The sequence below is a fragment of the Glandiceps talaboti genome, chromosome 7 (assembly GCF_964340395.1).
Source record: "Glandiceps talaboti chromosome 7, keGlaTala1.1, whole genome shotgun sequence".
Classification (NCBI taxonomy): domain Eukaryota; kingdom Metazoa; phylum Hemichordata; class Enteropneusta; family Spengelidae; genus Glandiceps; species Glandiceps talaboti.
The window spans coordinates 15,066,941-15,093,745 of NC_135555.1; the positions used below are offsets into that span (position 1 = coordinate 15,066,941).

The 26,805-nt window shown below is 34.5% G+C and overlaps 1 protein-coding gene across 2 annotated transcripts in view; it reads left to right on the top strand.

Annotated features, from left to right (window-relative positions):
* LOC144438231 (tolloid-like protein 2) overlaps positions 1 to 19,307 on the top strand; it is a 35,424-nt gene extending 16,117 nt beyond the window's left edge. Inside the window, exons 2-8 of one of the 2 annotated variants that reach the window (XM_078127274.1) lie at positions 4,307 to 4,511; positions 13,726 to 13,856; positions 15,181 to 15,451; positions 16,170 to 16,334; positions 16,933 to 17,130; positions 17,504 to 17,683; positions 18,543 to 19,307. In XM_078127274.1, coding sequence (XP_077983400.1) covers positions 4,370 to 4,511; positions 13,726 to 13,856; positions 15,181 to 15,451; positions 16,170 to 16,334; positions 16,933 to 17,130; positions 17,504 to 17,683; positions 18,543 to 18,754 — 1,299 coding nt within the window. In that variant the 5' untranslated portion in view covers positions 4,307 to 4,369 and the 3' untranslated portion in view covers positions 18,755 to 19,307. The remainder of the gene's footprint in view (positions 1 to 4,306; positions 4,512 to 13,725; positions 13,857 to 15,180; positions 15,452 to 16,169; positions 16,335 to 16,932; positions 17,131 to 17,503; positions 17,684 to 18,542) is intronic. The other variant, XM_078127275.1, reaches the window with a different exon arrangement.
* Positions 19,308 to 26,805: the final 7,498 nt, after the last annotated feature.

The window sequence follows — 26,805 nt, forward strand, 5'->3', positions numbered from 1 at the left end:
TAGTTTATTTGTGTTAATATGTAATATTATTTTATATGCTTGCTGTGTCTGTATTTGTTTATATAATTTGATTTGTAACATGACCCTTTGTGTGAAATGTAAAAAACACCGTGTTGACTAATTAAAACTCTATGTATTATAGTCACCCTGGTTTGGTAGTATTTGAAAGGCTTTATCAGTATCCATTGTAATCCCGTTTGTGTCTATAGTTAAATGGCCTATTCATTGTTGATGGTACCCAATATGTTACATCAATACAGCATACAATACAAACAAAAAGTACAGAATTGATTGATAGCACACTATCGTATCGGCAACATCTGGCAGATGAAGAACGTACAGCTGTACCGTGAACGTGATAATGCCGTATATACAGATACTTTGAATTAACATTTTTACTCTGCAGAGAGTTTTGGTACAGTAATCTGATATAAATTTACATTGTCACTCGGAAGAGAGGCTTGACCTTCTACCATTGATAGCTGTTATGATATGCGTTCATATATAGTTGGAAATATAGTTAAATATTATCATATATTAAAATATGTCAGGGACTGGACAGAAATTACCGGGGGGGGGGGTATTTTTAGGGGGTCACTATTTTTGTGCAAGCGATGGGGGGGGGGGGGGTCACTGATATTTGTGCATGCGTTTAGGGGTGGGTCACTGGTGTTTATTCAATAATGTTTTGCTAGTTAATCAAATAAAAAAAAAATCTTTCATGAACTCAAAACTATAAGTGTGTGTGTGTGTGTGTATGTGTGTGTGAATGTGTGTGTGTGTGTGTGGTAGTAGTAATAAATGGAAGGGAACTCCAAACACCATCAATATTAAATACGTGTGTGACATTGCGTTTAACATAACCAACTATGGGTCGTTAGATCAAATTTGTTAATTAATGGAAACAGTTTCCAAAGCTGGTTCAAACTGGATTATTTTGTTTGGTATAATAAACTTGTTTACAGTTCAGTTAGCCAAGTGATCAGTTTGTCAAGGTTATTGCAGGGAAGACACTGGCGATACGTCTCCGGGGTCTATGAAGGATGATTAAGGACCCAACAGCCAGTCCGAAACATCTTAAAACAAGGGCTTAATTAAGTATCAACCCGGGGACGTATCACCGAGGGGCCCAGGGTAACCTTTTTCATGGGGTGGGTCAGGATGTTTTGTGCAACGATTGGATGTCTTTTGTAAACACCGACCCCACCCTATTATTTTTGTCCAGTCCCTAACCTTTATAGTTCAAGATGTAAAGTATACAGCGAGGTTGATTGTTGGGTAATGGGAGTTTACAATAATAGCACAATGCTAGGTGATTCTGACCCCCCAGCCATTGTTTTTAAAAGTTACAAATAAAGCAAAAATAACTAGAGGGAGTGTGCGAATGGATATAGTCATAATGTTACCTGGCAATATTTTGACAAAATTATATTGCCGATTGCACAAGCAAAGTAATGCCTGCAAAGATATCGACTTATCAAAAGATGCATTTTATTTGAAATGCCGCAAATATCAACTTTATCAATGATCAACTGTTGTATTATACAATGTTTCATATGTATTTAAAAACCATATTGCATAAAAATGGTTCCTAATTTGATGAATCATGCTGTCATAAAAATGTACCGGTGGTTGGGAAATACACCTAGCTTAAAGGCATGTTGTAACTTACGGTTAAAATATGAGCTTTGAATCATTAACCCGAAAGTTAAAAATACAAACCTTAAGCTTCAGTATTTCGGCAAAAGAGATATTTGTCATTTCAGAACCATATTTATTTGATTGACATACCTTTACCCCAAACACCTCTCTACCTTTGACCTGTGACAATTTTACAAATGATTAAAACGTGTGTCATCGTACATCACAACTAGACCATACTTTTTTATTATCTCCGCAAGGCTTCACAGTGGATATATTATCTAGAGTGCAACTAACTCACCTTTGTTTGTGTCATATAGTATATTTATAGCATGTTGTAAAATGATGTAATGTGCTATGCATCCCCTCTTGGCAACATAAAAAACAGAGGTAATTTAAGGCATGGTCATAACTTATAATAATCTAATCTAATTATAGTTCTATTTAATGGCGCCAATATGGGTTAATCTACAAAAATGCATATTTGTCTTTGCACTACACTACACTACATTACATTACATTACATTATATTACAATACATTATTACATTATATTATATTACATTACGTTGCATTGCACTAGATTACATTACATTACAATACATTTCGTTTCATTAAATTACGTTACGTTACGTTACGTTACGTTACGTTACGTTACGTTACATTATAATACCAAAAGCTAACCTTAAACGTATATTGATATTTGCTTAACACCAACACCCTTCACTTGTGTCAAATAAACGTATGGTAAAATAAATTATCATATTTATACACAACTCTCTATTGCAATGAAAACATTTGTAAATTATGCAGGTCCAACGCAGATAAAAATAATAGTTTTCTTGGAATTTTTACAATTGTTTGGAATGTATTCTTTTGACGTAACGCGTCAGCACTTCAACTCAATCTAACCTGATTATGGTAATCAGATTGGCGGAACATGTACATACTTTCCAATATGATGGTATATACTGTCAGAGAAACGTTTACATTGCACTAAGGGAGGCTTCAGTAATTACAAGGGGGAGGGCCGGGAGAAAATCAAGCGGGCTGTGGTATAAAATGTGACCCTCCCTATTGTATATTGTGCTAAAAATGTGACCCTCCCTCAATTTGCATTTTCTAAAATATGACACTTCCCGAGGACCAATTTGTAAAAAGTGACCCCTGGCCTTCCGCCCTTGTAATGACAGAAGGCTCCCAACTCATGAAAAGATGTTTATAAATATACAATGTTTTTGCAACGTCTGGCTGTAAATCATATCCATATCGAACATATGTTACAAAGCATATCATCTGCTTGGATAAAGACATGCAAATTGTCAATAAAAATACGTGATATTGGGCATAGTCAATGTATAAATATCCGTACTGGTTATTTAATCAAGAATCAGACATTTAAATATTGGGTTGATTTACTGGAGAAATGAAGTTGCCATGCTGTTTCACTCATGGGACAGGATGGTTTGAAGGCAAAGATAGTTATAATTCAGTTCACAAGACTAACAATAACAGAGACACAACACACAGAGCAGGATCCATTACCCAGTCACATGGAAAAGAGACAATGAAGACTAGATATAGAAGCTGTAACCTGCAACTAGCAAACTAATAATGTAGTGCGATTATTGTCAAGACTATTACAAGAATATACATAATCGAAATTAAAATTTGGCATCATCTGTGAAATAATGATGAATACCAAGGAATTTGAGGAATTCTAATTACAGTCGTTAATCGTTCATTTTAATAATGAGATTATGAAATATAGTACTTTTAAAAGCTATTTCGTTTGCTTTTGTGGAATGCAGCTGTGCAAAGAAAGATTTTTGCCTCCAAACAGTTAAACTATTTATATCCATGAGAACAGTAATGAGAATACTCTATACTGTACGTATACTAGTGTTGGGTTAAGTTTTAGCCGCAAGTTTAATTCGAATTACTACTTGCTTTTGCTAACAACTAGTATTGATTTCAGTGGCTCCCTTGAAGCAAGAGATGCTTTGTCTGTATCTTAAAAGAAATTGGGCCGTATTACTTTCCTTTCATCAATGTAAAAATAACTAGAGGCATGGTAGTTGTCTGTTAACTAAATTCCAATCAGCTGATGAGGGATTGGCTCGGTCCTCATAATCCTTTTGACCTCAATACATGTATACTACATGTATTGTGGCATAATACTCGCACTCATGAAGAGCCATGCGATCTTGAAGAAGATGAATTCTTATTGTTACTACCACAATAGTAACTTTACATTTTCAATTAGGTGCCACCACCTGTTTTACATCTCACACAAAACTTAGAATTTTGCTTCAAATTACACAAACAATTATACAGAGAATGATAGCACACACGTACACACAGGAAATGATACATTTTATCTCAATGTGAACACAAGTCAATATCACTCTTGAATGAGACAATGAAGATTCACAGGGAGATAAAATGCAACATATTTGTTGAGTAAGTGCTACATGTATTATGCTTTGTGTAATTCATGATTTCATGTAAAACACACCATGCTGCCTAATTGAAACTCTAAAGTGTCTTAATTTTGGTAGAATTCCTGACCAATGTTTTCTTAGATCATTTTTATTCAGCGTTATAAACGTTTCCTTAGTAGTTAATACTTTATATTTGATTTTCGTTTATTTCTTTTGTTACAGGTTACCTTGTAATATAACACTATTTTGGCGGTTAAATGGCATGTTTCAATTGACACACACACAATGTTGACAATCAAAGTAGCATGCAGTATCCACGTTATGGTGATAGGTTGTGTTGTCCTGATTTCCATCGCTAATGATGCTACGGGATATACAAACTGTAACAACAGCACCAACGTAGGCGGACAAACACTTAGTCGCATTGGTAAGTAGTATTTTTTCTGTCGATAGAAAAAACAAGCTAAATCTCTTTATATATTGCTATCATAAAGTAATAAGATTTACAGCCTGCTTACGTGCACAATTTATAGTTCTGATATCCCACGCTAACCATTCATTATAATGCATCAATTCAGCGTACACGTTCAGGTCATCAGAGCAGTGCAACAGATGCCCACAATATTTCACTGTTTTATGACAGCCTGTACAATATAATATTGTAGAGAATATAAATATCCTAAATATCACGTATACGAAAATTCCTATGTACGATTACAACGTTAGAAGTTTACATTTAGAATCTGTACAAATGAACCTTAAAGTTTCAACTTGAACGATCTAACTACGGACTAGCAGTGTATTTTATTGGTATCATCTGGCCTTGCTATTTTATAGGTTTGCTTCTTATGCGATAAATACGTAGTTACGAAACGGACAGAAAAAGCTAGGTGAAAACCTTCGAATACATGACACGTTCTCATGAAATTGGTTCCAAATACAATCACATACATTAATTTGTAAGATGGCGCAATTTTTTTTGTCACTGGATTGCATTTCCAGTACGCGATTATTTACTATATAATAATAATTGGAAGTTAGTTAAGTTGAAAGAAATAGTCTTCTGGCTCGATGAAAACGTTACCAACGAAATGTAGCACTATCATTCTAAGGCCTTTGTCTCATCAGACGTCGTTGAAATAGATTTTTGTTGAACTAGAAGAAAATATTTAGCAATGTTACCAGCTAAATTACTGTTGTTGAATCAAATGATACACTGTGGCAATATTAGTAAGATTTTTGCTGGGACGTTTTGTTTCAAGTTAACAGATTTTCATTATTTGACTGTGTAACATTTATATGCACATAATTATATGCCTAGCTGAGCATAAAATAATGTTATAGCGTTGGGGTCATGCAAGTCAAGGTTACATAATGTAGCTTTCTGTACATTTTTTTTCTAAATGTACACGCAGCTTTGTAGATCTAGTGTGAATAAAAATATCTATCCCTGACCAACAAGGACCTTATTTGGCTCTGTATATATGTCAATAGACAAATCATATAAAGCCGTCGATTATACGTCACACATGCGAATGTAAGGTACACGCGTTTGAACTAAACATATGGAATTTCTATCAGGGTCGTGCTACGTCACGACAAAACGCGTTTATGTCATTGATTTTATGGTACTTGAAATGTTTCGTCCTAACGTTCAAAATCGCCATTATCATATTTTACTAGATTTTGATAGTTTTACAAATTGTTTGTTGGGGAAAACAATAAATCTGCCAGACCAGAATTTGTACACACTTTCTGAAGTAATGAAAATAATATGTAATATTGATTATTAGGGCGTGACTTGATTCTCAATATGATATATTTAAGTTAGCATCGCCTCGCAAACCAATTTGCCTAAACCGCAAAGTTCTTAATAATTTATTTAAAACTCTGTTATAATTGTTCTTTGTCAATTTGAAACAACAAATCAATTTGTAGGTTCCCTATATTGTCTTCAAAAAAATCAACAATTTTCGTTATTTTCGAACAGATTAATAAAAGAGGATTTGGGTCATTTTGGATTTTAAAATGGCTTTATTTGGACCGCTACTTCAAACATCTGCATGCTTAACCCTGATTTTTTCCTTAAATGTGACCGACAATGGATTGCAATTGTACTGAACAAAGAAAGCAACCGCAATATTTTAAAAACTTTTAATTATTAAAGAGAGTTCATCGACAAAGATTTGTGACCTTCTACATTGCAAAAAATAAAAACCTTTCATTAGGGCTTTTCACGACAAACTACAGTAATATAAAAATAACATTTTTTTCAGGAGTAAACAAAATAAGAAAATACCTCTTCTTTGAGTATCGAGTCTCCGTATAATTTTAATTAGTTAACCGGTAAACAAATGAGATATCTAGTACTTTGTATCATAGATTTCTTGTAATCTGATAAACCTGATTAGTTCATGTTGTACGACGAAGGTAATTACATTCAAGGTCATGTCACTATATCAATTTCTGCTCAGTTTGGTAGGCCAGTGCTGCATTTCAAAGAGTAAAATAATATGTTTTGACAGAAACGGTAGATAAGGACAATTAAATCACATACATACAGAGATCGATTGGTTAACAGAACATTTGGATAAACCCGAATGCAAATTTAAAATACACCCAACTCACATTCGTATCAAATACAAATTGATTTTTTTCTTATGAATATAAAATTTAAGGATTTACTAAAATTGTCAGATTTTATTGACAGCTCGTCGGATCAGTAAAACCTACGATAATTATGTTTATAATCCCACAAGACATTATTGTCATATTTCATAATAATCATATTCGTATCATCATAACATCTCCATATGAACAATGATACAGCCATTCAATTATTCATAATCAAGAAAAGATCTTTTGAAATGTCATTGATATAACTACAATCTATTCATATTTTAATAAAATTAATCAAATTTGATATACTACCCTATATAGTGTAGATTTATTCATCAAACGTCCATAGTTTGTTGTACAGTTATTATCTACAAGTTATGTGCGATTTGACAAATTTGTGTGATTTGACATCTTCAATTCAACATCAGAAAAAAAAATTGCTAATGACAATGATGTAACAGACTGTAAACACAAGATAGAAAATTAGTGTGCAAAGTAAACTTGCAGATGTTACTTGAAATATTAAAAATAAATTTGTTTGTTTTAGCCACGACTCCTCGTCTATATAGCTGGTGATATCAACTATGCAGTTACTGTGCAAATACAGAAGAATGTTCAAATATTTACATCATGTCTTTATGTCTATATGATCATGTAACAAATACTGATATGCGAAAGACATGTCTACGGCTTTTTGTTTACATACATCAAATATTGAAACTATGTAAAGATGATTTCAGACACTAGACGTTTCCATCTTTTCTTTCATCACTATTCTCTTCGTCCCTCTCGTTGACACTGTATTGTCGTCCCCCGATCTCTGTCTGTCTGTCTGTCTGTCTGTCTGTCTGTCTGTCTGTCTGTCTGTCTGTCTGTCTGTCTGTCTGTCTGTCTGTCTGTCTGTCTGTCTGTCCGTCCGTCCGTCCGTCCGTCCGTCCGTCCGTCCGTCCGTCCGTCCGTCCGTCCGTCTGTCTGTCTGTCTGTCTGCCTGTCTATGTCCCTCTCTATCTTTTGGTCGCTGTGTCTTATGTCTTCGTCTCCCCGTCTCGTTGTCTTTGTCTCTGCATCTCTGTCCGTCTCTAGTTTCCATAGTTTCCTTTTGTGCATATCTGATATCACTTGTCTAACTTCCTAACCTGCAATAATTCATCGACTAGACACCGCTAAGTGACATCGCCATCAAGTACCATTACACCAAGCTCATCGGATTTTGATACGAGGATGTTCTAATGAACATAGATAGATAAAAATCTCCAGTTTCAATTACGTGTCCATGTATATGAAGTATACCTCGACGTGAAAATAACACTTTGTGACAGATATAATAGAGTTGGACAATTTAAGCAATCGTCTCCCTGGCCTATGTATAGTGTAAGGGATATATCAAATTGATATTTTCCACTGTAATATCGAATTGAACAGCTATACAGTACACGAGTCCGAGGGTTTGAATGGAGAATTATCTAATCAGTTTGCAGCGACAAAGAAGATGAGATTTTACTGTATTTGGTTCATTGTAAGGGAGCCTCCAGTAATTAATAGGGGAGGGGGAGAGCCGGAAAAAAAATCAGGCTCTGGATGTTGCGTTATTTGTGACCCTCCCGACTCCATTGAGCTAAAAAGTGGCCCTTCTCCAGCTTTGTTTTCTCTAAAACATGACCTACCCCCTATTAAAGTATCCCAAAGGGCGATTTAAATGCTGTCAGATATGTAAAAGGATATGAGTTCCAGAATCAATGGTTAGGAATTAATCCCACCGCTGCCAACATGTTGGCCGTTTTAAAAGCATTGGTTATTTCCCACTACTACCGCCATGTGGAGGGCACTGCATTAATAAATACCTGTGTTTGGATCTCATCGGCTGAGCTGAATGCTTCATTCCCCTTGCCCTCCCCATGTAATTACTAAAGGTTCCCTAACTATCCCCAACAATTCAGTGAGCTAGGGAGATCAGTTCAGATACTACTCAATTTTCGTGGACAGGTTTTTCATATTACATGTTGTGGTAATATCAATTGCATTATATTGAGTGCATATGTGATGACAAAATGCAAGTCAATCAAAGGCAAAATCTCACTGCATACGTTATTAGATGTCGGTATGCTGAAAGTCAATCATGTTACTACAAATATCTCAACAGCGCAAGTGTAAATTCAGCTTATGGCGTATTTCCGTGTCTGGTATTGATTCATTTTGCTTCGTAAAAGACATTCCTTTGCAAAAAGGTGGCAGGATTCTTCGATGCAGACATACATTTGTACTCACTCAAAGGAGCAAACAAATTCACTGTTGCGGAAGCAGAGATGAAATCTGGTTTATATGTATACAACGTACACATCATATATAAGTAGTATGTCTTAAACACCCTAAACTCTATACTATAATGCATTCTACTGTATTTGCTATTTGCTCTAGTTGACATAAGCGAAGCAATGTTCCATTATTGGAAATGTAATGCTGCCGTAATGGCACCGTGGTGAACTTAGAATAGCCTTCAAAAAGTGTATATTCCAAAGAACCCCCCCCCTCCCGTAAATGCTATTATGCCTCAAAAGATAACACAATCACGTTTAAAAGCATGATAAAAAACTAGATATCCATATTTACTTGATGAAATTGCATGTAAATGGTCCTATTAAAACATCCATCTAAAATTCATACTGTGATTAACTATGGAGGTGATGTATTGTTCAGATATACCAGACTATAATATCCTCACATATCACTCTTCGTTTTCTCGTTTCGTTTCCAATTTCGGATACATATAGTCGACTAGTTGCGGATATTTCCCCATTTTCTCATTTCTAGTCGGTCTCTATATAATGCACAAAAATGTTTCTGTAACATATTGATATTCTTCTTTGCTTCTGGGAATTATAGGTGCGTTTTTATTTATTTTTCTGGACATGAAACAACAAGTAATATCATTAAGTGCAACATCATCACAATACATGGTTTATTTCTTGTCGACGTTAAGCGCTTCTTTCGCACGCACAAGGACTAACGCAATCTGTCAATAGCAATTATTTTGATGTGTTGAAATGTATACAAAATGTTTTTCTTTATAGTTTGTGGTTCAAAACGAGAGAGGTGTTGTAAGCCATTAATGATAAATTTGTGAAGATTGAACAATTATAACTTTACACGTATAGAGTACTAAGATTGACCAAATGAAGAACACAGTCAGGTGGCATTGGGCAGCGAGCGTAGTAATCGTGTTGATGGTTAATCTAATTCTTGTCCTGTTGGGCAGGATCAAATGTTTCATTTTGCCATATATGGATGACAATTTGGCATTTATTTTTGGATTTTGTATTCATAAACCAACTCTACTATCATGTTTTCCTACACGACAAACCTACGTGAAAATCAAATACTGTGTCCTTGTTTGTTACTCAATAAATTAAAAACAAATTTACAAATGCACTGTTTGTTGTACGTACAATAACAAGCTTTTTAGACACCTATTAGCGCTGTGCAATTTATTGAACAAAAAAAACAAGGACGCAGCATTTGTTGTTTCACATTGTATTTTTTGTCGTGTAGCAAAATTTAGTAGATTTGTTTTATGAATAAAAAATCAAAAATACCTAACACTTTACATCCATACCACATCTTCAACTCCCATTGCATGTATCAACGACACGTCATCGGTTCAAATTAATCGAATTTCAGTTGACATGGTTACAATTCCATATCACATTGATAAAATACCGATTATTATGCCATTTATATAGTAAGTGGTGACAACACATTAATCATTCGCAAGGTCAAAATCATGACAAAATAGACGAGTCGTCAATGTGACTATGACCTTGTGGGTATTCCATTCAAATACAACGCTTCGATGTATTTGCCACCGATACATTATGGTTCATGAATCCTCACAATTGAATTTGATTGTGTCTTATATTGAAAGAAAATATTTAGCACAGTAGTCGCGAGAAATAATATTTACTAAAGAAATGCCCTCGGGGCTCACTTACTTTTTTGCATATCCTGTCCAATAGCTGAAACGCAATTCATATCATTCCATCGTATATCAATATTTTTTTATATGTATCAACAATCCTGTCCAAGACTAAATCGCCATATATATATCATTTCTGAATCATCGAATAGAAATGTGTTTATATCAAGCAAATATGTCAGAGAAGCTGTAACTCTTTTTTTACTGTGTTTAAAAGCTGACACCATTATAACAAATGGACAAACATGGGACGATATATTTGTATGTGATAATACAAGATAGCAATTAATTATGAAATATTTCCCCACACTTTGTAGCCGAAGCAGCAATTTCCGTCACCTAATTCATATATATGACAACACATACATCAAATATCGTGTCATAGATATCTTGAACGTTATTTGGAGTTATATATCCCTGAACCAAAATTGTGACTTCAAGAAATTTTGTGGCGGAAACATTTTCTTGAATCGTCAATCAAAAAGACAATAAAAAAATGCCATTTTATAAATCGATCTTGAGTAATGATTCTTGACTTAACGTGTAAGATAGAAAATTGGACATTAAAGAAAACCATATATGTTTACCATCTCGTGAGGATTTGGTTTTTTCTTTGGTTGCAGTTATGAGTAGTCAGTTTCAGTCGAGTGGGCGATTGCTAAGCAACAATTAATCCCTCAGGGATCAAAGCACGTAAATAATGTATACCATTATTATATCAAATTTCACTACAATTTGAGTCGAGTATGATCAGTTAATTTAGTTTGTATTAGTTTTCAATGAATTATTGAATGTTTTCCAAATTGCTGTTTTTCTCAACTTCTTCATCCTCCACAGGAAAATGACAAACTGTAAGAAATGTCTCAAAAGACACCATTACCTTTTTGTTATAAGATTGAGAATATATAACATTTGGGATTAGGAAAAGAGGTTTTGCCTTATTGTACATCAGCATTTGCCCACACGAAACTCATCATGCAAATATTAATACATGATGTAATCCTGTTTACGTGCGACAGTTTCCCCCAAGTAATCATTCTTGGAGTATATATCATCATTTATCATAGCATGGGCTATTGAAATAAAGTTCTAGAACGCTTATTTTTTGCTTCTCCTTTTGAAGAATTTCCCATTCTTACTTAAAGTCAAGAAAGAAATCAGGGGTCAAATATTTTAGACAAAAGTCAGCATTAAACAATTTTTCAGAGTTCAATATGGCCACCTAATACCGTATTAATTATTGGGGAAGATAAAAGATAGTAGATGTACGAGGCGGGTGTAACCAAATTTTATTTCGCTATTCCTTAAGGATAAAACAAATCGAAATTGTGAGGGAGATTGATCCTCGGGGCGTATTCTTTCAAAATAATATCAACAATACAAGTTCCAATGAATTGAAAGACATCACACGCCAGTCGTCTCAAACCATCACGCCTAAAATGCGAGATATGGACATCATGGCGGCAATGACAGACACCTAGGGATTCTTCAAGGTCAGAGTACGAGCACTATCACATATATTGAACACAACGATGGCCTATAGTTGTAATCGTATGACAGCCTAATAAAAATGGTGATATTTATTTACAATATTTATGTGTTAGTTTAAAGGGTACTCATAAAATCCCTCTAGCTGTATCTACTTGATAGCCATCTTTGACATAGTAAGATCTCGGTTGAGTACGGGAAAGGGTCGATGTCCTACAAGGTGAGCTATGGCACACACGAAACAGACGTTCATCTCAATTTCAGTCGTGTATCTAATCATAGTATAACAATATTTTACTTCTCTCGGGAGATTCTGACCTTAGCTCAAAACAACTTGTTTATTTATTTATTTGTATATTTGACATGAATAACGTACAGGTATAGACAATATTAAATATACATCAACAATATCGAACATTTAGCCGTAACGTGTGTAATATGCTTAATCTTTGACGAAGTTCCAGCATAAAATTGATGAAACTATTACTTCGATCGAAAATGATATGAACGAGAGATGCAAGGTACGAGCTATTTCCTTCCGAGTGTGTATTAAACGACATTGCGCACTTTTATGGATTTTCTAATGGACAAGAACTGTGTCTCCAGTCGAAAAAACAAACACATTGTAAGCTATATAGCCAATTTAAATTAGATAACCGACACATTTTATGATAAACATGTCCTTTTATCTTTGTATTACAATAAATACAGACGTAAAGCACGGCGGTAGCTATCTTTAGACGAGCAAATGACCTGCGGCCATCTTCTTTTTAATTTGACGATATCATCATCATCATCATTTAATGAACTTTACGATTTACGATTCCATAATCTGTTTATTGCCTACCTTGGGACATTCATCATCTCTAGATGATTATCCATTTTGTCAATTACCAGATTAGATGTCCAAAGTCCAATAATACTGAAGAACGGAAATACCTTATTTTACGAGGATTGCCAAAGTCAATTATTCTAAACACGAGATTAATTGACCATATGCTCTAAAGCCAATTGGAAAATTGTTATTTAAAGATCTCTCATTCATGGGGGGGGGGGGGGGGTCATATGTTTATAGAGTGCTTTTAATCCTTAAGCAATAAACTTTCATCCTCGATTATCTTATAACCAAGTAATTTTAGATAGGTGTATTTTATTTGTCAAAATACATTAAATTTGAAATTGAAAAATAATTCAAAGTCAGAAAGCAATTGGATTCGAAGCTAGATGTGCAGTTGTTAAGACAATGAGGAGATTAATGACGCGCAAATAAACTGATCGTTAATGTTCTAAATGTTGAGTCACAAAATCATTTCCATGGAGTAAATGCAAAAGTTTCACAATGTCTTCTTTGAATGTAAAGGTTGACACTGTCGTGTTAAAATGTAACTTTGTATTTCCTGTACTACATTTCCATAATTTATTCTCCTTATTTTCTACACATGATGTGCACAGTCTACTCAGATTAAGCCAACCTTTTATCCAAAACATTACATCATATATATAGATAGACTGCATATATCATGTCTAATTTTGATTGTACTCTTTTATGTGTATGTCTCTACAGATAATGGTATTCCAAACTGCGGTGGTGGGTATACAGACGAATGGGGCGTTATCACTTCTCCTGATTATTCATGTACATCTAGCGTGTCGTGTTTTTATAATATATCCGTATCTACAGGCAATGCAGTATTGGTGAGTTGTATTCTACAATGATTATGCAAATTAAACTGCAGTGTATTACGCAATCTCATCAGTAACATTATTGCATCGAGGCTAACGAGTAGACGTGTAACAGTAAACAGTACACATGACGCAAACGTGTAATTATAGAGTTAAATAAGAGTGTAAGAAAGGGGGTGGATAAAATAGATTAATAGACAGACAGACGGACGGACGGACAGACAGACGGACGGACGGACAGACAGACAGACGGACGGACGGACAGACGGACGGACAGACAGACAGACACATAGATAGATAGATAGATAGATAGATAGATAGATAGATAGATAGATAGATAGATAGATAGAGAACAAGACAGATTGATAGACAGACAGACAGACAGACAGACAGACAGACAGACAGACAGACGGACGGACGAATGGACAGACAGACATATACAGACAGTCAGATATAACAGACAGACGGACAGACGGACGGACGGACGGGCGGGCGGGCGGGCGGTCGGGCGGGCGGACAGACAGACAGACAGACAGACAGACAGACAGACAGACAGACAGACAGACAGACAGACAGACAGACAGACAGACAGACAGACAGACAGACAGACAGACAGACAGACAGACAGACAGACAGACAGACAGACAGACAGACATACATACATACATACATACATACATACATACATACATACATACATACATACATACATACATACATACATACATACATACATACATACATACATACATACATATATATATATATATATAGCTAGATCAGTTATATCAGTTTGTGTTTGTCATAAATTGATTTCGATCACTAAATCTTGCTTTGTATACCAACTTATAAATATTTCAATTTGCAGAAAATTAAATTCAACCCAGGGCCACACAATCACACGTTTCATTTCTAAAAATCAATTAAAGATACATGCTTTACTAGAAAGATAGAGTAATGCCACCACACATTAATCATTTTAAGTGTCAGATTTCATTTCGAAAAACGGAAGTAATTTCGATTCATTCTTACTATTACATTGTATTTTGTAGATCAATCCTGCTTTTAAACAAAAGTGCTGGAGGCTGACCAGTCGATTCTAATGAACTTATCATGACTTTCAAATAAGAGATTATTAAAGCTTGATCGATGAGGACTGAAAATGAATAAGCCCATTCTTTAGAGTTTTCAAAGGAGACAGTGCCTACGTTACCTACTGATATTACTGCAATTTGTATGTACTCAACTCTAATATACCACGCATACTCGAAATATATCTGATATAGCTATGCGTTATTGCCTGACTCATTATTAACTTGTCCATTTTTTTTCACAGTTGCAGTTCACAACACTTGATTTTCAACAACGAAGAGATTGCGAAAAAGAAAACATCTCTGTGTACGGTGGCCGAGACGCGACATCATCAATTTTAGAAATAGTCTGCGTCAATCAGAAGCAGCCAGTTGTTATCATATCCAAGAGTTCACAAGTTTTCATAGTGTCGAATTCATATCACAAAGAATCTCACAGCGGTCTGACTTTCCAAATTGAATATTACAGTTTTAATAAAAACGAACTGGATATACCCACACAGGGGGATTATTCATGTAAGTTCCCAAGTGCCTATTCCCTCCAGTGTAAAACATCTCTTATGAATATTATTTGTTCAACCATGAATATATTATTTTATGCTGACTCCCACCATGCAATGGCCCACAGCAAAGATACCCTAAGAAGAAGGAACAAGATCAACTTGATGTTTCTCTGAAATTTAAAAACGTGAAATTATTTTCCAGAACCCATAGTTCATGAAATGCCACTATTTCCTGCTGTGATATTCCTCTTTAGTATCACCCGACATCACTTCCTTGAAGTAAAATACTGAATTTATATTGTTAAGCATGTTTGAGGTGAGTTGACGCTGGCGAGATCATCAAACAACAGCGCAGTTTCTTGAATTTCAAGTCGTGTGATAAATCAAAAGCTCTCGAGACTATCTTGATCATTTACCTATTTTTTGCATCAGATGTAGACAAACGTTGGATTTGAATCGACGTTCCAAGAGTTTCACCCTTGACAAGATTTTATCGTGCTTTGCGTGAAATAAAAATGTTTTCAAGTAAACTGATCAGATCTCATGATGATATGAAAGACAACAAAAAATGATAAACAAAACAGTGTAAAAGCAATAGCAAACAAAGAATGAAATGCCAAAATTTCTTACCATAATGTATTGTGAATTAGGTAGTGTGTTTTATGAGTGTATTATTCCATAATGCCTGCTCATTTTGAAGCTGAAATAAAAATACTGATTATCATTTTCAGTTTGTAAAGATCATGTTGCCATGGCACTGAGTGGAACAATTCACAGTCCAGAGAGGACAACAAGGAAATACCAAATGCAAACATCATGCAAATTACTTGTCGTGCCTTCAAAGGGATTTCAAGGAATCAGTATTGATTTCTACAGCACGGAATTGAACGTAATAGGTGAGATTAGATTAGTTTTATTAAAGAGAACGTCCTGTCCAGTCAGACTTATTTACACTTGAGTGTATTTGCATTGATTACTGTTTTCATGTATATAGCAATATAATAAGTGGCGGTGATTAAGTCGTAAACTTGCTGAGCACATTTCAAGTGCAAGAGTAACATAGGTGCTCTTTTTTTCTTCACAAGTCATATGTATCTTGATGGCAGTAATCAGTTAAACGTACTTAAGGAAGAAATAAGCCTGCTTGGTTTTTCTTTTGAATACACATATACAATCTTGGAAGAAGTCACTTAATCATTATAATCGATAATAAAGTAAGTTACTAGATAAGAAATATGTATTTATCTGTTTTTAACAGTTGAAATCTCACTTACCCTCTTAGATTATCTTGATGTGTGTTACATTATTCTTTTAAGCCTACATACACAATTTTTTTCAAAACTATTTGGAATTAGATTTATATGTCTGAGATACATACTATCTGGAGATCATTGCTAAAGTGAAGTAATTAGCTCTGCTAGCGTATATTGCATGACTTCAATTAATTTGTCATTTTCGACTTTATGTAAGTGGTTAATATATCTTTTTCACCAGATAGTTCTCTTTGTGAAAATGAGTGGATTTCAGTCACGTGGTTATCTTCAAACAGACGAGAGATATTTTGTAGGAGTGAGCAGTCAACAAGATCGTTAGAAGTCAACAACAATGGACGTCCTATACTATTAGAATTTTATAGTAACTTGAACAAAGGCAACGCATATGGCAATCTCACAGTCACCTATACACAGTTTGGTAAGAGCTCGTAAATTTGAAGTCTAGAAATACGAAGACTGTCAACCATGATTATTTTGACATAATGCTCAGTGAAACTTCAACGCACATTTACTCAAGCTTCAATAATTAGCTACTTGCACAGCTGAATCGACATGCATGAAGGAATATGCGCAGTGAACCGTAATAAGTAAACTACGCTTACAACTTTCGCTTGACCGTCACCTCCGGTTTACTGTGCTCTTGCCTCTAGTTTATATATTGAGCAGTTTCGTTCTCTATATACTCATATACTTCCATGTATATGAGAGTGTCCGACTACCAATCAATACAGTGTAGTCTATATATTGATATGATCTGTAAATATTCATAAAGTTTCCCTTGGATATTGCAGGCTTTAAAAATAAACAAGAAGTGCAGTACTCAACATGCGTTAGTCATGATTACTTCAACTGTGATCGGACCCATCGCAATTCATGTATTCCTATATCGGGATATTGTGATGGAAAAGAAGATTGTCCAAATGGATCTGATGAGGAATTTTGTTCGGAGAACAGGGATTACTTCTCACATTGTAAGTAGAGACTTCTACGGTAAAATGCTCGTCTTCAATCACTTTCCCTGAAAAGTGAAGTTTGTACACTCTCTCCAATCTTTGCAATGCGAAAGCGTGTTCCTCATCCTTTTGAAATGATCACTAGAAGTCTATGGTTTCATAATCTTTTTTTGCCTCAAGGAAATCAACCATCTTTTATTTTTCCAACCAAACCAAACCAAACCAAACCACAATAAATGCAAAATTTTATTTAACTTTTTACAATTGTGTTCTTTACATTTTTCTATCCATATTAACATGTATGTTTATAGTCGTAAATTTCATGCTCTGGTGGTGGTGGTTAACGTTTATTCATTGTGGTTATGTATGTATTACATTGGCACTGGTCTGTTTGTAATCCTAAGCTTTTTCTTTATTTTGCATGGCTGAATTGTTTTCATTGTGCATCTGTCAGCTTATTGTTGTTGTTGTTGTCAAAGTTATATTTACTTTCACAAAGGTAATTTCAATCCTCTTTTTAAGCTCAGTTCGTGAAGAACACATGGTGATTAGTTAAACAAAAGGGGTGCTTATTGAACAAAAGAGGGCGTCCTTTGTATGAAGAGTTATCCTGTTTTGTTAACTTCTTTCTTTCTTTCTTTCTTTCTTTCTTTCTTTCTTTCTTTCTTTCTTTCTTTCTTTCTTTCTTTCTTTCTTTCTTTCTTTCTTTCTTTCTTTCTGTCTTAGGGCATACGTATGTGTATGCCTGTATCCCCCTCCTCAAACATTTATAAACATCAAGAAAAGAGACTTTCCTGTTAAGTAGACTATTTGTATATATGATTTAAATACCGATCATGAAATTACCTTTAACATTATTTTTTGTTTCATTTTTCAGTTCATGGTAATGCAATAACAGGAACTCATAGTTTTGCTATAATTCTTGGACTAATGTTATTGTCGGTTGTTGTCATTGTGCTACCTTATTTCTACTATCGAAAATATGTTTTACGGAGACCACAACCTGACCATGAAATCATCAGTCAAACTGACAATAATTCAATCACAATTGGTGACGAAGAATGCGACTGTGAAGAAGCACGTGTCTGAGGCATGATGATCACGTGCACGTACAATGATTAGCACGTGTATGAGGCGTGATTAGCACGTGCATGAGATATGATTAAACCGATATGAGACGCTATTAGCACGTGTATGAGCGTCAAGAAGACATGGATATACACACTAAAACCGCTCGGAAAATCATAAACAAGGAGCTCTTGAAATTCTCCTGGAAGACGCTGTGACGTGTATCAACATTGTGCCATATGTCAAGTACATGTACATCCTGATCAATATTCATTAGCTTGGTACGTAGATCAAGTGAATTATGAATATTAAAGCATTGTAAGCAGTACCACTTTGTAAAGATCATTTGAGTTTTTTTATCTGTCCTGTTCGACGAGGCTCAACATGTGCATTGATGCTCATAATTATATGCGAGTTTTCATCAAGTGCGTCAGTGGATATCGTCGGTCAAAGTTGCATGTCCTGCTACAAGGACTGTCCCAATTATGTGTACTGAATACCACAAGATTTACTTCATGGTTTAATTACCAAACAACAATGACACCAATAATTGTAATGTTAACTAATCAATAAAACTCCATCACTCTAGCTATATTAAGAATAAACAAAAAATAGGAGGGGGGGGGGTCATCGGATATATCTTTGCGCAATTATTGTGTGGTGTAAGGTTTTCAGGATTTACGAATTTTTCAATGTGTTTGTTTGTTTAATCACAGTGACTTTACACATGATTGAACTAATACCAGTATAGTGAAGACATCAAACTTTGCCACTATAGAAAGACTACGATATCACAGTACAAATTCACCAATAACAATCAAATCAAATTACCAACTCTAGTGTTGGAATCTTACCATTCTATTGTTTTATCAAATTGGGGAAATACACCGTGCAATGGCAATGAATCACTGACAAGTACTACAAAGGGTTAATATAGAAACTGGAAGCAAATACAGAGACTATGAAATCGGATATTAAAACTATAAATCGTGTATTAAAGAAAACCTCGTGAACCCGATCTTAATTTCCTCTAAGTCACCTCGTGGGGGCAGATTTTTTTTCATGGCGGTAACCATCGAGGCGAGGGAAAGGTTTGAGCTGATAAACAACAAACTATCAAACCCCAAAGACTGTGTAAGGTGTGGTACATGTAAGGATACTTCAATTAATATGGACATTTTTTAACGATTAATGCGATCAATTTAAAGCAACATGATCACTAGAACATTTACTAGCGATACGTTGTTTTTAATAATTGAAAACTGCCAAGTAAGCTTTCATATTCAACCAGTACATAATGTTCAAGTCTTTTCATTAAAAAAAAAAAAACAGGTTAAATTTCCTGTCCTGTTAAACATCTTTTATACCATATCATTGTCTGAGCACATTTATAGAAGTCTGCAATAATATTAATTGTTTAAATCCTGACAAATGTCCCTTTTTTTGAATAAAAACAATTATAATAAAGCAAGGTTTCATGACTGCATGAATTGACTCAACTTGTATGTAGTGTTCTGAGATGTAACTGTGTGTGTAACTGTAGGTTTCTTGGAATGTTGTTGTACAATTATGTTAATTATATATATATAATATGTTAATTTTACATGTAATATGGGCACATTAGTGTTAAAGCGGCACAAACTGGGATTTTTAAATTTCTAACTTTTAAAAACTTCTGCATAAACCATTCTAGTATAATGGTGATGTCTATGCATGTCTTCTATCTATGACGTTACAATTGAGTTCTGGAATTGTTGGAACAGACAGTGACAGATAGTATGGACCTCTTCGACATCCGATCGTTTATATTTGCATTTTACCATGTTTGATTTTAGTCACTAGCAATTTGTGGCATGTGGATTCAGTAAGTAAAAAAACTTTACGATTTAGGGTTTAAATTTGCACCCCCCCCCCTTTAGTATTTCGTGTGACTCGCACTTCCACATGACGTACAGCTTCAAATGAAATAAGCAAAAGATACAACTAAAGACGGCACCGCCACAGCTTTTACAAATGGTATGTTCTTGGTACTAATTTAGAAGCCAGAAATATTAATAATTATTTATGTTTAATTGTAAAAGGTGTCATTCCATCAACAATTTCTTTTCTACCTAAATCTAAAAAGTGTTGATTTGTCGATTAAATTATTTACATGATTTGTTCTAAATCGAGAAAGCAGTGATTTAATTAGAAGTGTATTTTAATTAATACCTGCCCATGATGTTCCTTCCCTGTTTTTTTCTTCTAAAAATGGTCGATTTAATTAAATATACAGTTAATTAAACTACTGACTACTGCAATTGAGGTTTACATGCAATAATTACTTTTTTCATTTTAGTATGACTTTACTAAATCTTCAACAAAATCTAACCAAGTGCCCCATGTCTAAAAGGCAGCTAGCCAGCCAGCCAGCCAGCCACACAGACAGCCATATAGACAGACAGACAGACAGACAGACAGACAGACAGACAGACAGACAGATGGATGGATGGATTAAAAACACGAGCTCCGCATTCTAAACAAAAAAAACCCACTTTCCTATTTTAGCTGTATATATATATTTAACAGGAAACCTTCATTACTTTTAGCCGAAATACACTTTTCCCTGTACGTTGAAACGAAAGTCCATTAACGACGATTAATGAAAAGATAATCATTTAAATGTGTTGACTGAATTTTGTAAAAAAAATGGAACGAAAATGGTCTTGCAGGATTAACCGTTTCTTTTGGATTTGTCTCCACCATGCACATATTAATAGTTGTACTGAAATCAATACGACTCACCTGTAGTCCAACGCCAGTCTTTGTCAGTTCGTCACTTAGTTTTCCGTAATGGATGAGGGCGCACTTTGCAAGAGGATACTCTTTGTAGAGCGAACGTTACAAAAGAATATAGTAAAACCAAAAGATTCAGATATCACATGTATCAGTCAGTGCATGAAATTTTTAGAGAGATTTAAGGCAGCACAATTGAGGGCGCTCTTCATCGCTGAACGAGCGTATTCGTTGCGTCTGACTGCCTTCCCAGTCACCGGTCATATTTATCTGCTAGTTATTTCTCGAGAAAATTCCCAGTTGGTCCTCGATTCTATAATTATTTTAGAAGGTACAAAATATAAGTGAAATTTACATAAGATTATTTTCCTTCCTTTCCAGTTTATCAATAAACTCTAACCGTCTTTACTACACATGCTAACAATCGAATGCATGGATGGATTTTCGTTTCAATGTAGTAAACACTTGGAATGATTCATGTACGCATTTAGTGATCTAATAGGAATAATACTCATGTAAAGGTTGCAGGTTTCATTAAAGAAATACAAGTTCTGATGTGGTTGTTTTTTTTCAGAAAGCACTCTTAATATTTAATTAAATATGACATTTTAATTAATTAAACAATATTAACACATATAATCGTATCGCATATGAATATTGTAAAATACAGTCTTCGGTAAATTTATAATAACATATTATTTTAGAAATGTATAAATAACGTAACTTTCAGTGTATAAATAATAAACATACAGAATACTCACTAGAACTGATCAAATCTGAGTCGAACATGAAGTGATAAAGAGAGTTTTGCGCTCAGAGGCTATATTTGGCCCATTTGATAAAATTTATTCATACAACAAAATATATACAAGGTGACAGCTGTGCTGCTAGGCATGATTGAAGTAAAATATTCAAATATAAACAAACTTACCACAAACATAATGAAACGAAACGACACGACACAAAACTAAGCGAACAACGAAAACAAAACAAAACAAAACAAAACAAAACAAAACAAAACAAAACAAAACAAAACAAAACAAAACAAAACAAAACAAAACAAAACAAAATAAAACAAAACAAAATAAAATATGAGATAACAACAATTAGAAACAAAAGCAGTTTAAGACGAAACCCGTAAATTTACAGACTGTGCCCTTTAAAAATCAAATACACACACCTGTTGTTTATATAGAGAAGAAATCAATACAGATATATCAACAAAATTTACTACATATAGTGTGGAAATCATCAAACCCCTTTCAGGACATTTTTTGATCATTTCTGTACCAAAATGTTAACATTTATATATAAATTCAAACAAATAACATGATTTGTGTCTATAATTATGACAGTGAAAAGGTTATTCAGAATTTATCAAACATTGTGAAACTGTTTTATGACTACAAAGGTTTAAAATTGCATGATAAATACAGCTATTAGTAATACAATGTATACCATGTCCCATTTTAATAGTATGTACACAATTTTTACAATCTGACGTCAGTTTTGACAAATGGTGCTTTCGAGTAACAACTAAACTGTAAATAGACGTGAGTGCATGTCCATAGCTGGCCAAACATACGGTAACAGCTTTGATATAATGATGCCATTAATTGTGTAATAAAACTCTATAATTTACAAGTGTTAAAAGATTGTGAACGTGGTCGTTCATTTTGCCATCGCCTACTCATATTACAACCGATTTAATAATAGGCTCTGTAATTTGAACTGAATGTAGGAATTCTGCTGTCGTAAAGTCATCTAATAATTTCTAATAATGGTATAATGCTGTGAAATGTTTGGCAAGGCTACTTACATTTATTGATATACCTGCTGGGTCAATACTCTAGGAAAATCTGAGTAACGAGTAATCATGTCGTGTCATCAATTTAATGTCGTCGGTCATAATAAATCTCAATGTCTGGGTTTGTTTCGGTCGACCATGATAATAATCTAAAACATTACTTTTTGGATATAGTCTCAAATTTATCGATTTATATCAATGAATTAGGTAAAATTTAATAAGCAAGGGTTTACTGTCTGTATCCCAAAACGAATCGTTGTCATCGGCACCACAAAACTATGGTTCACTCTATCTTTGTAAATAGCTACATTGTATGTGTTATCGCCATAAAACAAGAAGGCGGACGAGCGCGAGCTCGTTGCCATCATCAGAATTTAAAATCATATACAACGGCTGCAAGTTGAAACAATTCGTCATCTGACTAACAATGTTAAACCTTATCGTCTGCCTCAAACAAAAACTTCATAACATTGCTAAATGTTTAATATCGTTTGACATGACAAAATTGACGTACATTTGTTTTATTTTAAACCTGGAAAAGTATACATTGTTACAATTTATAAGATAAGGCAACATTGTATTTACGTATTGGTAGGTCACTTACAGAAAATGTAACAATATTGATAGGATCCTTATCACACTGGGCGACGAAAGAAGCAGTATTTATTAAGATTTTGTTGAGCCAGACGAGGTTTAGTTTTAAGTTGACGAGGTTTTGTTTTAAGTTGACTAGCTTCCATTGTAACTACAAGGCCTGGAATCTTCATCTTTGCCGAAGTTAAATGTAGACTGTAGTATGCACGATCTCCACTTCAACCGAACGTCTCTGGCCTCAATCGTCTTCTCTTGACTACAAATCGCCGATAATAGCAATAAGGTAGAAAAATCAAAACGACAGACATCGCCATTATTCCAACAATGATAACAAAACTCTGAACTCCGGTTATGGTTATCGTGCTTCCATAAACTGTAACATGAAGTAAAAGATTACATTTATTTCGTTTAGTATGAACTGTTTGCATGGTGTGCACATTCCTAGCATTGCATAATTATTTTAGATATTGGAATAGTACAAAGAATTAGACATTCCCCTTTGCTATGCTTGTCGTTCTTCATAATAATTCATTGAAAAGAGATAACCTTATCCTGTAAGACAATGAAAACCCTTGGGCTAAGGTGACCACTGCCCCCTTCCCAAAAAAACCCAGCAAACAAACAAAACAAAACAAAAACATACATACATACATACATACATACATACATACATACATACATACATACATACATATTGACATACATACATTCTGACAGACAGACAGACAGACAGACAGACAGACAGACAGACAGACAGACAGACAGACAGACAGACAGACAGACAGACAGACAGAAAAACAACTTGCCAAGGTAAAGGATACAATTTTGGAAAAAAGAAAGAAAAAGGAAGATAGGAAATAAAGATTGATTGGTGGTATGGTATTATAAATGAAAGACCGAACGGAATATGAAACAAAAAATAAAAAATAAAAAACAAAACAATAAAAAGCAAACAACATGGACAAAAGATGGAATTTCTAGTGTTTAACAACCTTCTTGGTGATCGTGATACTTACAATGTGAGAAATAATCCTTTTTGACTGTACAGAAGGCTTCATCGGACCCATTAGGACAGTCTTTCTTACCATCACAATAGTTCACCATAGAAATACACGAGTTGTTATGCGTTTTATCACAGTTAAAGTACTTAGCGTGACATGTTGTATAATGTGGTTTTGTCTTAACCTCCGGCGCTGTAATTAATCAAATGGGAAGAAAAAAGGTGCATCAATTGACATACACAATCGACGTCAAATATCGTTCTACTTGAGATACCATTTTTAATCCACGAAATTACAGACATAAAGCCGGGGGGGGGGGGCTTTATTCATTATCACATAAAGTTTTGTTCGGCGAAGTGGATATATTTGTGTAGTGGGCTGGAAACCTTCCGCCGTTGGGCTGTGCCCTTTTAAGGTATTAAAATATCAAACAATATACACACACTTATATTAAACCTAATTTCCTACTTTTGAAACTTCCGATTAAGTGTGTGTTATCAATAAAAAAGAGTTCAAACAATAAAACGTGCATGACATACACTCACTAGGTGGCGTTAAATACACAATGAAAGTAGAGTTTTGAACAGACGTAATTTTAATTGTAGCATGTCCAACGTATTAGTGCTGCCTTTTAAATATGTAAATATTTATACTTTTATAATTACACACGCATACTTATACGAATTTCCTTACCGTATTGTGTATAACTTATTGTAAGAAAAGTTTGTATGTTATTGAAGTTGTTGTAGATGGTGTTGTTGCTGCTACTGCTGCTGCTATTGCTGCTGCTATTGCTGTTGTTGTTGTTGTTGTTGTTGTTGTTGTTGTTGTTGTTGTTGTTGTATTCTAAATTACTATATAATTCCAATAAGATAGGATGTCCGCTAGTATCCAGTTTTAAGGAACCTGTTTGCTGCCCATTCCGGCAAAGTACTTCTTGTTTGTTTGAAGATAATAATGTCACCGAAATCCACTCATCTTGACAGTCAACCCTGTCTGGGAAACAATCAATACGGACAAGATTACAGTTACCTTGCTTACATGTCTACATAGTCATATGAATAGGTAAGTACCGTCGTATTTAAACCTGCACTTGCTGCAACCGGTTGAAATCATGGTCATGACTTTATCATGCGTACTGGATAGTCAGGCTTATTTTATTTATTGTATTTATACATCCCACAGCTACATAAAAAAACACGTTTACCAACAGGGGATGTAATACTGTTCACGGTGTACGATATTACAAATACGTTATTGAAGTTAACAAAATACTGGTACTTTTAGAAACAAACGTTCCAGGGCAGCTGGTGCAGCACTAAACCTCTGCCTTTCTACATTGTTAAAATAGTCTTCATTTCAAAGACAATTTATCGAACAAACCAACATTGGCAGTTGTTAAGAGTATTGTAAGGCTACGACTTGACCCAATGTCTTATCTTTTCTGTTATATGGAGAAAAGACCATCATTTGTATTTAATGAAATATGTGAAGAGATAATCCACGTGCTTACCTGTCCTAGTGATGTCTTTACTGTACAAATCTATATTGATTCTCTTGAATCCCGTTGAAGGCACGATAAGTAACTTGCATGATGTTATTTGATTTGCAGATTCATTTGTGTAATTCTCTGGTTTATAACTGACAATTCCACTTACCGCCATGGCAACATGGTCCTGACAAACTGAAATAGATGAATGATACACTGATGTCACCATTAATTATTTAGACAAAAGAGAAGAACTGTCATCGCTGTTTGACGTAACACCAGCCATATGCCACTACTATATGTACACTGATTATTCAAGTTTAATTTATTATATATCACATTTAGCCTAGACAACTCCAATTCTGCATTGAACATTTCGCGTTAAAATCAAAACAGTATTCTCTGG